Source organism: Physella acuta, unplaced genomic scaffold, assembly GCF_028476545.2.
Source record: "Physella acuta isolate Inbredline_101_S28 unplaced genomic scaffold, ASM2847654v3 ptg000005l, whole genome shotgun sequence".
Classification (NCBI taxonomy): Eukaryota; Metazoa; Mollusca; class Gastropoda; family Physidae; genus Physella; species Physella acuta.
The window spans coordinates 57206-71661 of NW_026731525.1; the positions used below are offsets into that span (position 1 = coordinate 57206).

Genomic DNA, 14456 nt, shown 5'->3' on the forward strand with positions numbered 1-14456 from the left:
CTAAAGCTTTCAGAGCCAAATTTTAAATAAACACACAAAGTAATGTTTAAGTACAAATATTATCGGTATGAAAAAATTATTTTCATAATTTTTACACCAAATCAACGACTATACATAACTGTAAAGTTTAGAAAATGAAATACATTAAAATTGTAATTAAAATGTTCGCTATTATTACAATTTTTAACAACAGATCCATTAAAACTGCCTCACCAATGGGTTTAGAGCTGCACCTGATGTTGGTCACACCAATGTCAGCATATGATATCTGGGGGATCTGGCCTCCTACACTCACTGATGTTATAGGCAGAAGGTGCTTTATGAAGGGAAAAACACATTATTTAGAGTGATAAAAACTTATATGATGTTATAGGTAGAAGGTGCTTTATGAAGGGAAAAACACATTATTTAAAAATGATAAAACTTATATGATGTAATAGGCATAGGGTACTTTATGAAGGGAAAAACCCTTTATTTTAAAATGATAAAAACTTTGTTATATGGGTGATTTAGATATTTTGTACATAATTTTAAAACTTAACAAACAGTTAAGAATATTATACCTAAATGTATAGAACTTTGTAGACAAGTAGTTAAGAGCCTTAGTGTCTCTTTAAAAAATTATTTCTGATTTTGATAATGTACATTTTGCTAAGTAGTAGACTAAAATGAAATTGAAAAACAATGTTTTTGTAAACATAGTGTATTTATCTCCAAACATTTAGTTTTGATTTGGTATCTGTTTGATTTGGTATCTGTTAAGTAAAATATTTTGTTGTGTCTGTTAAATAAAATGTTGTGTTGTGTCTGTTGATTACAGTGCTGTGTGTTAAGTAAAATGCAGTGCATGGACTTACAGGATCAGACACAGCACCTTGATCTATGGCTGCTGGTCTCATGGCATCACAGTTGCAGACATAACCTTTCCTGCAGGTGCCAGTCAGAGCACAGGCACAACCAGGGAAAGATGTGTTGCTACCTTTTAACACAAATATCATCTTGTGTGATTAGCAGCATTTCAACAGTAAACTTTAACACAAATGTGATGTGTTTTACACAACACAAACAGTAAACTTTAACAAAAATATAAAAATTAATGAGTAAGATGTATTTAGAATAAAATTAAGAAACCAAAATATTTCTTAAAAATCTATTACCAGTCGCAAAGCCAGCAGACTTTTTGTTATTAGGAAAGTTCAAGGTTGCTGCTCCTAATGGGGTCATGACAGGAGATTTTGAACATTGGAAGGAGACACCCTGTGGTTATAATAATGTAAAGTGATTCAAGATGTTAATTTAGTAAATATATTAATTATGAATCATGTTTATAATATATTTTTAGCTGTGGAAATAACAATTATATAAATCACACAAAAATAAAAACCAAGTTTTATTACAACGTTTGTGTTGAAATAGATAATAGTTATGTATAAATTCAATTTGAAAAAAAAGACAGAAAATTTTTAATAATAGTATTTATTACATAAATTTACAAAACAGCCTACTCACAATTCTTTTATGTTGCCTTAATTATACAAATTTAACTGAACACCAGGCTAATTGGTTACTTGCCTGCCAACAGAAGTTTGAGATTTCAGTCAATGCATCAACCTGTTCATGAGTGGCACCATCATACTGAATGGGTAATTCAAAAACTCCAACTTCCTCTTTATCTGTGACATGAACTACTGAGCTCCAGTTGCCAATGATGGGGATCTGAAAGTTGAGGGCTGAATTAAGTATTTCTTATATCCACAGGAAGAATGATCCATACTAGCCTTATGTATTGGAATTGCTAATGACAACCAGAGACTTAAAACTTCTATGTATTATTTAAAAACTGTTATTCTAAATATTTAAAGTTTTTGGGTTCTCTAGATCAATTAGGTTAACCTAAGTTGATACATTCTTCATATGTAAACAATAATGCTCATTTATTAAATTCCTTCTTTATATGTATGTTGTTAGAGAGATCCCTATTTATGGTAGACCAAACAGTTATATATATAAAAAAATCTAAGCTTATATATTGTTTATTATATTATCATCTATTACAACTATTAAAATGTCTTTGTAAAAAGTTCAAATTGAGTACCTCAGTGACACCATTTTTATTTGTGTCATCAAATTCACACCATGACTTGAAAGGCTTGATTGGGCCGGAGCGATCGGGGTCAATCACAAAAGTCTTGCCACTGACCAGTCCAGTTGTTCGGCTGTTTGTGTCGAGGATCTCCTGGCAGCTTGTCTTCAGGTCTGTCATGTACAAATGTTACTTTACATCAACAACAAAATAAAAGTCTGTAATGTACAAATGTTACTTTACATCAACAACAAAATGAAAGTCTGTCACATAGAAATATTACTTTACATCAACAACAAAATAACAGACTGTGATGTACAAATATTACTTTACATCACCAACAAAATAAAAGTATGTAATGTACAAATATTACTTTACACAAACATAAGTCTTTACACAAACATAAGTCTGTCATGTACAAATATTACTTTAAATCAAGATAACAAAAGTCTTCGATGTTTATGATGCAAAATAACTACTTAAAAACAAAATTAAAATTAAGCCAGTGATGAAAAAATTATATTTTTTTAAAACCACCTTTTGCAGCTGTTGTTCTTTGCTATATTAATTAGATGACAATTATAAATTATTTAACAAAACAAAGTTAATGAATAAATTAAAAAAGTTGACTAGTACCAAGACACTCAGCATCCCCTATGACAACAGTGACACCAGACCCAGCCAATACAAGCCTGGCTATGGGGAGACTTTCCTTCTGTGTGACTTTAAAACCTTTAGGGAGGCCACACTGGGAAACTAGATCTTTGTAGGTGTTTGCTACTTGTGTGATCTCTGTAGAGGTACAAAAGTATTGCTTAAATGACAACAAATTAAGTTGAAATGACAAATTAATTTCAAGGAAAATAAATTTATCACAAAGTTTTCCTTATTTTTTTCTGTGTAGAAGAGTAAGTATAGAGTCAAGTTATAAACACAATCAAGTTACTGATGTTTGTGACCGATAATGTACAAGAATGGTGATCTTACACTTTTTATGATGATAAGATTTGAAAATATAAAATCATTAAACGTCTCTACAAGTATAAAATTTAAACTCAAATGAAAAACATATAATATGGAATGCCTAAATACAGCTGCCAACATAATATTTAGTTCAATCAGAAAACTATTTATTTCATGGCATAAAGGCCTTTAATAATAATAACAAAAAAAAAAACATCCCATGGGAGGTAACTCACCATCACTTGTTTCAGCCAGCTCCACCCATTCATAAGACAGCTCCTCTCTGAAGTTGTACCAGCCATACTTGCCACCCAGCTGCAGGCTCTCAGGGGATGCACAGAACAGGAAGACATTTTGGGTGCAGTATTCATTCTTCTGCATGACGTCCCTGATCATGGTGATGTTGATGGTCACGTAGGTGATGTTGACGACAGTTGTGCTGTCCATTGTGGGCGGGAACAAGGGATCTTCTGCTTTCACAGCCTGGAGACATTGAAAAACATTCACAATGTTAATTTGTTTTGTAAAATCTAAAAATTAATTAGTAAAACAAAGATCACATTAATACATATGAGGAGTGTTGGACTGGGCCACAGAAACACTGGAAAGGATCAAATAGGATTGCCAGGAACGAAGTGTTAATATAAGAAAACTAAAGGTCAGCTATGGCTGTTTTCTATATTTTTCCTGGTTTACTTGACCTCTTCAGTCCAAACATCATCATAGTGACAAGTTCAAATGCAAAGTTCATAAAGTGAAAACAATCACAGAGAAAAATTATGTTTTGTAAAAGATTTGAGCTGTTTTTCTTTAATTTCTAATCATTCCCTTTTATAATATAATATATATATAATTATCACTCTTATTATTTTTAAGATAACTTTCATTTTCTGAAACAAGGTTATATAGTACTTTTGCGAGTTATTTTGTTTTATTGATGTTCTGCTACCAATATAATCAAGTATGAAACTCAACATTCTATTTTTTAGTGTTTTTATAGTACTGAGCAGAGCAAGGATGGATTAATTACAAAAATAAAATAGTTGCAGAGGTGTATAGACTTAGATTCATGAGCATAAAAAAAATGACTGTTTTAATGTAAATCAAATGAAAGACAGGATTACCAAAACACCAATAGGTGGGTTGGGATAAAATTTACAGCCAAAGGGGATGGGAACTCCTAAACTTGAAGCTACTGGACCTTCAGATGAGCTTTTGATGTTGGACCCGGAGGACTGGCGAGCTGCTTGGCATGTCTTCTGTGTGCCTAAATTAGCAGAGTTAATTATGTAACTGTTAAGTTTTCCATCCTAGCATGATGAAAATAAGTAATAGAACTAGGCTTTGCTTTTTTGTTTTAGTGTTCTCACATGAGAATAATATTTAATATAACGTGGTTGATTTTGTGACTTTGATGTTGTGCTTTTAATGTTTTATCAACAAAAAATTATGGTCATTCATTACACTAATTAGACGTTAAAATATTCTACAGTTACCTTGACCACCATCACATGTGAGTTCCCCAAGTGTGTACTTAAGATATGACAGGGGGCCTGGTGAGTCAGCAGTACCTGGTTTAGGTTCAATACTGAAGCAAACCTGCTCAATGGATGTTAAAATTGATGTAGTCATATGAACTGCTATTTACTACCAGATTTACAATACAAATTAACAAAAAAACGAAAACCTGCAATTTTTTTCCTTTTCAATCTTAACTGTGACACTGGAGAGGACATCCCCCAACATAATTAAGCATTATGTGTCAACATGATAAGTGCAATATTGCCCAATGACTATGACACAATGTGAACAATAATGGTGCCACAACATACCTGGCAAACAGGCAGACTGTCAGTGTTGATGATGGATCCGGCATCAGTTCTAACGACCCCATCATTCATGTCACAGTTACACCTGGCTGTGGGCCCACCCACACAGTTTCCATTCACACCACAGGCACATTTGTCCTGTTTGTAACTCCCAGCCCAGCCTGAAACAGATTTTTTTTTTAAAATGTGGAACAAATATTTCATAAGGAACAATAAATATTGAGACAAAATTTTAGTTACTTAATGTTATAGTGTTCAAAGATTCCAGAGCACCTAACAATTAAATGCATTATGTCTCTGAGGCTTTATAAATAAAATACAAACAGTTCTACTAATTAAAATATGATCTCCATACTCCATGCAACTTTTATATTAACTATAAATACATGCTTTGGACATCTAACTTATATGATTTCAAGCAACTTTTTTAATCTTCTGCTAATTCATTAAGATGGATTTTAAACATGAATTAAAGAATTAAATCAAGTTACCTGTACACAGTTTTCATTTAGTGCTAAGAAAATTTTTTAACTAGGTTCATCATATATGGTATGTAAAGCTTAGAGTGATAAGATATTTTGCCTCCAACTAGAATTTTCTAACTAGAACAACCCTATTGTGTTAAATGATCCTTAACAGCAACACCTAGAAGTAAGTTACAATAATTTACAACACTATTGCGCATAAACTAATGTTTGCTGAACTCTACCTTTCTGAGGTGTGCCATCACAAGATGTGTAGTTGACGTGGTTGGTTGCTGGAGCGTGTTGACATTCTAGTGATAAGTCTTGGCGACATTTGTTAGAGCGCTTCACAAGTGCCTTAAGGTAGAAAGTAAATTAATGGGTTTACATTTCGTTTTCCAAGAATAGTCCAATTAATTTAGCTGATGAATTACCCATAAATAGTACAATTAACAAAGATTTAAAACAGAAAAAGAAGCCAATCAATAGGCTCACAATTATATTAATAAATTTCAAATAGTTCACAAGGTGTTAAAATTAAAGTCAAATTGTTAGTATACAAATTACTTCAGTAGACTGTCCCTACACTTTGTTACTAGTTATGTTAACTGTTGTCAAGCAGTATTACAGAAATAATATTTATTCATAAAATTCATACGCTGTGTCCAAAAAAACATATATTGTTAATTTTATGTTTCTGTTTTCTTCCACAAAAGTTTGAATTTTGTATAATGAAAGAAAAAATAAATTTGCATAAGTAGACATGCTGCTGATGTGGGGTTGGATTGTATTTTGTTACTCTCTAATTGCTATAGAACATGGTGAGTGAAAAAAAACATGCCCATTTAATTATAATCAAAATGGTTTAGTACATGTAAAGCAAACTATAAGAAGTAAAAAGTTACCGATATTTGAGCAGCGGAAATAGGGTTTCCATTTTGGTCGGAGTAGCTGATATCAAAGCATTTGTCTACTGGATCATGGTTAGGGCTAGACATTAGATTGCCATTATCTAGATTTTAGAAAACAATTTTAAAACATCTTAACAGAATTTTTTTAAAAGCTAGAGTTGAGATGATGCACTTTGATGAATGCTAATTTAAAGACATTTAGCTTAACGATTTGATGAAGACATTTGTCTATAATGTAAAGATATAAACAACTAAAAAGCTACACAGTTCTTTATACTTAATTTTGTTGGGTATGATATAAAATATTGTTAAAAAACATTTTAAAATCAAAATTCAAACTAACATTTTGTTACTATTTTAAAAGAGTTCTGCAGTAAGTTAAACAAACCAAGCATAAAATAATCATCTGAAGAAGTAATTAAACAATGTCTTACTTTGAATCACAGTGACTGTGGTCTTGGAGAATGAGCAGGACACACCAAATGGCTCCACACCCCCTGGGCCATCAGGGTCAATGGTGACCATACCAGAGACCAGGTAGTTCTCACCTAGGCTAGTTCTGTTACTGTTGAGGAAGTCTTGCAGTAATGCACAGGTTGGGAACACCTCTGTTGACAAAGGTAAAAAAATCTAATGGTCTGGTTCTTGTAGGAGTGTGGTAAGTCTAACATCATTTTATCATTATGATTATTTATAGATACCAAGAAAAGATTTTAACATCACTTGTTATATGTAAAGTTCCTTTGAACCTTAGGTCCATGGGGCAAGTGAAGTAGAATTCACCTGTATCAGTGACCTCAATATATGAAGGGATAGTGTGGTCAGCACAATGCCAAACCGCCTTTCCCTAACATGAGTAAGGTACCTATTAGAGCTGGGTAGACTCAGGGACATTATATGGACTTTAACCCAGTTTTGAACTAGAGTTAGCAGTCACATACTGTATCATCCAATCTTTATTATAATTCATCATCAGATGTTAAATGTATTAAAAGTAAATTGTTAAATTAAACAGTTATTAGATTTATACATAACTTGCATTTATTTAATTTCAGTATTAAATAAACTGTTAAGGTTGAATATATTTTTTAGCATAAATATGTTCATAGTTGTAAAAGCCAGGCCACTATTGAAGTTACCAAAGGTAAGGTAGAAGGTTATGCTCATTTTTTAAATAGAAATTGGCATATAAGAGTTCTCTTGTGAGGGGAATGCTGTGACAGTGCAGCAAAGAAATACTAAACTTGCCTGAACAGGACATTGGTCCCACAAACATTTGAAGCTCCTTGCTACTGGTCAGCTGATGAAGGATGCTACTGAAATCCAATGCCTTGATAGGTAGTTCATCCTTATCAGTTATCACACCCCTGTCCGAACTACAAGATAAAATTTTGAAATGACCTAGTAATGTAGATAATTGTTAAGCTACATATTTATTTGCTTACTTTATGGAACAAAAATTGATAAAAAAATATTAGGAAGGATTGAATTGATTTTCTACTGTGTAATTATATTCTGTTATGCTGACAATGATAGCTTAGCACACAAATCAACAAGTGAGAAAAAAATATTTTTTTTCATATATGTTTTGTTTTTAGTTCAGTATTAAGCTTTATTTAATATATACACCCAGATCCCCTCATATATGTTCAGTCCTTCTAACCTAGTATACACTCTTAAAAATCACATATCTTTTTAAAACATAATAAGCCTCTCTACAAATATTAACCAACTAGTCTTCCTACACTACTATTGCCATAAACTACTATATAGGCAATTTAAAATTGTATTACATTACCTAAATGTAATAAAATGCCTCTATCAATAAAAAATCATGAATAACTCCTCAAAAATATCTTCCACATCTTTTCTAAATGTGTCCAGTCCAGTGTATGGCTCAGTAGTGTACCCAGAGTTATCTTATCCTTATCTACATTTACTTTGAGCAGCAACAATTGTTACCTAGCTTGTGTTTATTCAAGATGGTTCAATACAAAGCATTTTTAACACTGACCTGTCCTCTTGACCATTGCAGTTGCAGTACTGACCCTGGTAGCCACAGGACTCCAAATATTGAGGAAGTTCCAATGATTCTAGAGCAGCTCCCAGCCAGTTTATGGTGCCTGAGAAATTCATAGATTTAATACATGTAAATGAACTATACTTAATACACTCACTATTGAGACATACTTGTATGAGTATAATAATGTGTATGTGTAACGTGTGTATATGTATGTATACATATCCTTTTTTGGGGGTATTTTTATATCAGTGTCCGATAATAGAATCTTCTTTTAAAAAAGGGGTGTTAGGTTACTGGTAGTTAACTAAATACACACATTGCTAGCTAATGTCAATGCTAACATATCTGGCAAGGATCATTAAAATGTGTGTGATGTGCAAAATATACCTGGCAACTGGATGCTGACTTTCTTACAGCCTATGCTAATTTCTTGGGTGCAGAAGGTTGACCTATTTTTCAGAGCCTCAAGTTGGTCGTGGTTGACTTGAAGGTAGTGTAGGAGCCAGTTGGATGCATTGACCAAATACTTTACAGAACAAAAATAATTAACAATGTTAAAAATACCTTTCATAAAAAGTTTTTCTGGAATAGTATTTACTGGTATTAGAGAAGGTCTACTTGCTAGTTTTATTACTATTATAGTCAACTGTAACCATTAAGAAACTATACTAGAATCTATTTGGTTATTTGGATTAGAGTATTCATTAGCCATTATGGTTAAAGTTGTTAAAAGAAAAAAAAAAAGCTTCATTGATGATAAAATAAAAAAATAAATCGATAAAATTTTTTAAAATATCTTAAAATCAAGTGAATTACTGAATAATTTAAATCTATATTTTTAAAACAGTAGTGTTTTACATTGATATATACGAAAATCTTATTCCGAGTAGACACTTCGTTTTATTTTATGTACTAAGGTCTATCGTCCTGTACAAAAGATAAGGGAAACTACTCACAGGTTTCTCGTTATCGTGGTGAACGATTGTCACTCCTTGGGGTGGGTTTGCAATAAAATTGCACTCAACGTTAAAAGGTGGTTGCTTTCCTATAGGATTTAAACATAAATATTGAATAACAAACAAAATAAAGCGCTGGGCTAATTAATATTTACTATAGATCTAGACTCTAGATCTATATATGTATATTTAAAAAAAAATAAATGGACTCATGAAACAATGCGGCATCGAATGCTTTCTATCCGCAGCAGTTTAAAACTATGATACACAAGACATTATCCAATGTTTAAAAAAGCTCTTCGCAAAATATCAAAATAGTATTAATCCTATTACAATATGAAAAAAAAATCCCAATCCAAAATGCCTCTCAAATTAATGTTATTTGTAATTTAACACGTATGAGCGGGGTAAAAATCTTGATCTAGATCTAGTTATGAATTCTTTAAGTTTAATGATTAAAAAAAAGCGAAAAGCAGTTGGCGCTTAAAATTTACAAGTTATGGGTTTTAAAATAGAACAAATGTTTGTGGCATGTATTTTGACCCAAGAAATTATGTCATTAGAGATGTCATACCTGGGCCATCTGGATCTACCAGGTATGTATGATCTTTGTTGATACCTGCCTGACGATACTTCTCACAGTTGGGCTCGATACCTAAAAAAAAGTAAAAACAATAAAACATGCAAGTTAAATTATATCCGTATTTCGATAGAAACAACAGGAAGAATTGGTATTGAATCTGAACTTGCACTTAAACAAGATCATTTTTAGGTTAGTGTGGCACTAACCCAAAACCGGAATATATTTTATCTGATTTGATTTCGGTAAAAAGCTTTACTTATAAATATAAATATGAGAGTTTTTTTTCTCATCGCAACGACTTGAAGTCTTGTGAATGGCGTGAACGTGTGACACATCATTGGTAACCCGAAAGGTTACATTTCTTTTATTGAGCTCCAGGCTCTTGACCACATTATGTTCAAGAGTCCACCCAACTCTAATGGGTACCTGACTCGATTTGGGGATAATAGAGACGGTTAGGCGCTGACCAGAAATATTTTTATAAGCAGGTGTCGAAGAAACGGATAAAATTTATAATTAGTTCCCCAAATGAACTGCCAAATTTGTTTTTTTCCCTCTTAAATTGTATGAGACGTAAAGAAAAACACTTTGTAGAAAATGTATTAAAGATTAAAGTAAAGAGAAAAACAAGTTAATAAAAAGTCTAGTGAAAATTTAAGCGCAATTTCCTTATGTTATCCATAACAATTTTAAATCGAGATAAATCATATATTCAGCAAAAAAATGCAACACAAGTAGTTTTAATGATTCAAAACAAAATAGAAACCAGTATAGAAATTGCGCTAAAAAAAGACAACTATATTAACCTATATCAACGGAGGCCTACACGATGCTCAGTTTAAAAAAGTAGTAAATATCATCCTAGGCCTACACGATGCTCAGTTTAAATGTTCTTAATGAATTTTTTGTGACTGAACGAAAGGATATTTTTGAAAACTTTCTTGGGCAATATTGGTCTAAATTATGGCAGGAATCGATTGGTAAAAGTTTCAAGTCGCTAAGTGGTCTGGTTGCAGAGATATGGAGCAAAAACTGCATTTGTTCGAGGTTTTTTGGCTTTTCCGGGAATTCCAGGAAAGAATTCCGGGAATTTTTTTGGCCCACAATCATCCTTGGAACTTGCTTAACAGCAGTAGCGTAGCGAGGGGGGGGCGGGGGGGGGGGGGACATATGTCCCCGGGCGCCGACCTTAGGGGGGGGGGCGCCAAATTGAAAGTTTGAGGGGGGGGGGGGTGCAAATGAAAAGTTCGAGGGGGGGGGGGGGGGTGCAAATCGAAAGTTTGAGGGGGGGTGCAAATGAAAAGTTCGAGGGGGGGGGGGGGTGCAAATCGAAAATTTGCTCTCGAGGGGGCGCCAAATTGGAAGTATGTCCCCGGGCGCCGGGAAGGGTCGCTACGCCTCTGGCTTAACATATTTGCTTTGAAACTAGTCCTCGATATTGCTTCGTTAAGGAGGAGATACGACTTAAAGGCTGCGGACACACATCCATCCATCCAGAAATGACGAGTTATTAAACGCAATTTTTGCCAGCATGGAAATTGCGCTAAAAACAGAGACACAAATTGAACTCACCGAACTGAATTTGGCTACACCGGAGATTGCCGACGCTGTATGTACCATTTCGGTGACTTCCGAACTCGGCCGTGACCCTGACGACGGGGAGGTCGGCCTTGTCGATGATCAAACCGAAGTCGGTTCGCTCCACATCGTCGCCAATGTCGCAGTTACACTTCACTTCCGGCTCGGCACATGAATGCGTGGTCCCACAACCGCATGAGTTCTGGACACCGTTCGCGCCAGGGAAGTATTCAAGTTTGCGTTCTGCGCTTGTGACAGACACGTAGCCCCCTCCAGCGGTCAGCTTGGAATTCTTGTGGACAGATATAAATAGAGATGAAAAACTGTAATTTTATTGGACAAGGAACGAGAAAAATAAAATCCTAAAGCGACGTCATACTTTCTGAAGAACCACCCACCCCCTCGTCACAAAAGTACAGCACCTTCTCCCCTGGGAGTGTAACGTTATTTATGGATCACCATCATAATGGTTTGCAGAGGCGTAGCGAGGGGGGGGGGTGCGGACCGCACCGTGTGACACCATTTAGGGGGTTGACACCAAGAAAAAAATAGCAAAATATATAGAGAAAAACTTGGGGGGGGGGGGGTGCAAATCGAAAACTTAAGGGGGGAGGTGCAAATCGAAAGTTTGAGGGGGGGTGCAAATCGAAATTTTGTCCCCGGGAAGGGTCGCTACGCCTCTGGGGGGTGACACCATTAAGTGCCGCACCGGGTGACACCCGACCTCGCTACGCCACTGATGGTTTGTTATTGTAAACGTAGACTAACATTGAAGAAGGATAATGATTTTACAATTTGGCGCAAACCATTAGGTAGTCCAAACTGAAATTAACTATTGATTGCAGACTTCTGGAGTGAGTATGTCATGAAAGAACTTTTAATTGTAAGGTCTATGCCACAAATTTTATAAAAATATCTCAATAAATAAAAAAGTTATGCGATTTTTTAAAAAGCAAAATTTGGTAAAAAACTGATTTTCAAAAAGTGCCATTTTTGAGAACCCATATTTTTTAAACTAAATAACATAGAAGTGTGGAAATTGGTAAAGTTGCTGCAAAGTTTGTAATATATATGCCCAATTTTTTTCAGTCATCTAAAATGAGTCTTTCTAAGGTAAAAAAATAATTGAAAATGACAAAAATGCGTTTTGGTCACTTTTATTTTCATAAAAAAAAAAAAAAAATTCCAATTTTTTTTTTTTGCTTTGGAATAACTCTAAAATTATTGTGTTGGTAACATCGACGTGGAAAAATGTGTTATTTTCAAAAATCACATGAGTTAAAATATTATTTTAAAAAATACCACAGTTATCTAGTGCAGGAGAAACAGAATCAAAATTTAGTAGAGTAAATGTAATGTAATGTAGTTTAATAAAGACGTGATGCCTACAAGTGATGCAGCAGTTGATGCCACATGCTTTGGTTTCTTTTCAAACCTGATAACTGCTTTGGGGGAACAGTTTTGGGGGAACATCTTTATACGTCTTGTTTCCCTCAACCTTGATCTTGTGGAGCATCAAGAGTAACTTACTCAGTAAGTAATATGTTTTGGGAATTGTAGGGGGGAGGGGGGAGTGGGGTCTTGGCCTTCTTCCCTTCCCTTGTAAGGAAAGTTCTGGATAGGCCACCGTAAATGTCTCCAACTATGGAACGAACAATTGATTTAGTGATTAATAAAATATAATTAAATTTACTACTAGCCTATTGTGTAGGCCTACTATTTGTCCTATGACTATAACTGGAAACATATGAAAAAGCCTGAAAACACCTTTTTGTTAAAAGTAATTTATATTTTTTATATATATTTTTAAGAGTAATTCTACTGAAAGAAATTTGAAATAATCGTTGCTTGTCCCACAATGGTTGAGATATCCAATGATGAAGATGCCATACTGTGGTTCTCAACATCCTATAGGACAACTTAACTGTCCTTCATTGTTACTATTATATGCATATAAAATAAATAAATAATGAGAAATACTACTAGTACTACTTACACTTACAACTAATATAACATTTAAAACTAAGTCACAACATGTACAATCTTAATAAATTGCACAACCATCTAAAAATTGATCTGGTACATTTTATTAAGGAGACTGGCGCAGACCATTTCACATTATTCAGCAGGGGAATCAGAATCAGAATGCACAACAGAAAATAAAAAAATTAATCACATTAGTCCTTCAAATTTAGTGTCTTTTGTTTTAAATACATTGATAAAAATGTATAGTTATTATAATTATAAATTTCTTTTGTGTTTCATTAGTATTTTATAAGTATTTAACCTTCATTCCCTGTAAATAATTGAGTTCGTCCACATAGTAACCAGGATAGTCTGGTGGCCATTTTGAATTTGTCGATTCATAATTTTGACGTGATAGTCCAGATAAACTGTAGTAATACGACCCTATCATTGATCCCAGTCAATAGATTTTAAAGAATTAGTAAACACTAGCATCTAATAGTTAAGTGCATCCATATTTCAAGACCCTAAAATGTCCTGAATTAAATAGCTTCACGTCTAAACACACCCTGTGTACAAGCGTAGTTCACCCGCTAAAACCGTGGACTTGTAGCGTTCAAATTTACATTAATAACGTGTACTAATTAAACCAAACTGACATTCAAACTTAAAATTCATTTATTAAAATGGAAATGAAACTTTAAAAATGATACTTACAACTTGTTTGAAGGCTCTAGCAAGGGTAAAATCCGTTTAGCATCATCGGTCGTCAACCTTTAAAACCGTTCGGCGAGCAACTTACTCGGGGCTGAAAGTCGACTCGAGGGTTATATGTTTATTGGGGGTACGGCTTCGCGACCGTAAATCAGAAATACTTGAATTTACAACACAAAGTAGTTATAAAACTGAACTTTACATCGGTGTAAAAATTGAAACAGAATTAGTTTGTTTCCGTGTATATATCGTCATTTAAAGTTTAAAATCTGTATTTTTTAAATGAAATATACAAGTTATTTTTTCAATTTATACATCAAACGATAGCCTAGAATTCGATCTTTAAAATGACATTAAGATTATGCTTCTACGATGCTTCGTCGCGAA

The 14456-nt window shown here is 33.8% G+C and overlaps 1 protein-coding gene across 1 annotated transcript in view; it reads right to left on the reverse strand.

Moving 5' to 3' along the window:
- The window catches only part of LOC131936280 (uncharacterized), a 46945-nt gene that overhangs the window by 19652 nt on the left and 12837 nt on the right, over positions 1–14456 (reverse strand). The window contains exons 15-33 of the mRNA XM_059293229.1: positions 11385–11682; positions 9804–9884; positions 9230–9318; positions 8661–8799; positions 8265–8373; positions 7499–7626; positions 6685–6858; positions 6245–6351; positions 5585–5696; positions 4879–5036; positions 4543–4645; positions 4171–4313; positions 3283–3529; positions 2720–2875; positions 2096–2256; positions 1573–1716; positions 1158–1257; positions 858–979; positions 214–316 (exon numbers count right to left, since the gene is read on the reverse strand). Coding sequence (XP_059149212.1) covers positions 214–316; positions 858–979; positions 1158–1257; positions 1573–1716; positions 2096–2256; positions 2720–2875; positions 3283–3529; positions 4171–4313; positions 4543–4645; positions 4879–5036; positions 5585–5696; positions 6245–6351; positions 6685–6858; positions 7499–7626; positions 8265–8373; positions 8661–8799; positions 9230–9318; positions 9804–9884; positions 11385–11682 — 2674 coding nt within the window. The remainder of the gene's footprint in view (positions 1–213; positions 317–857; positions 980–1157; positions 1258–1572; positions 1717–2095; positions 2257–2719; positions 2876–3282; positions 3530–4170; positions 4314–4542; positions 4646–4878; positions 5037–5584; positions 5697–6244; positions 6352–6684; positions 6859–7498; positions 7627–8264; positions 8374–8660; positions 8800–9229; positions 9319–9803; positions 9885–11384; positions 11683–14456) is intronic.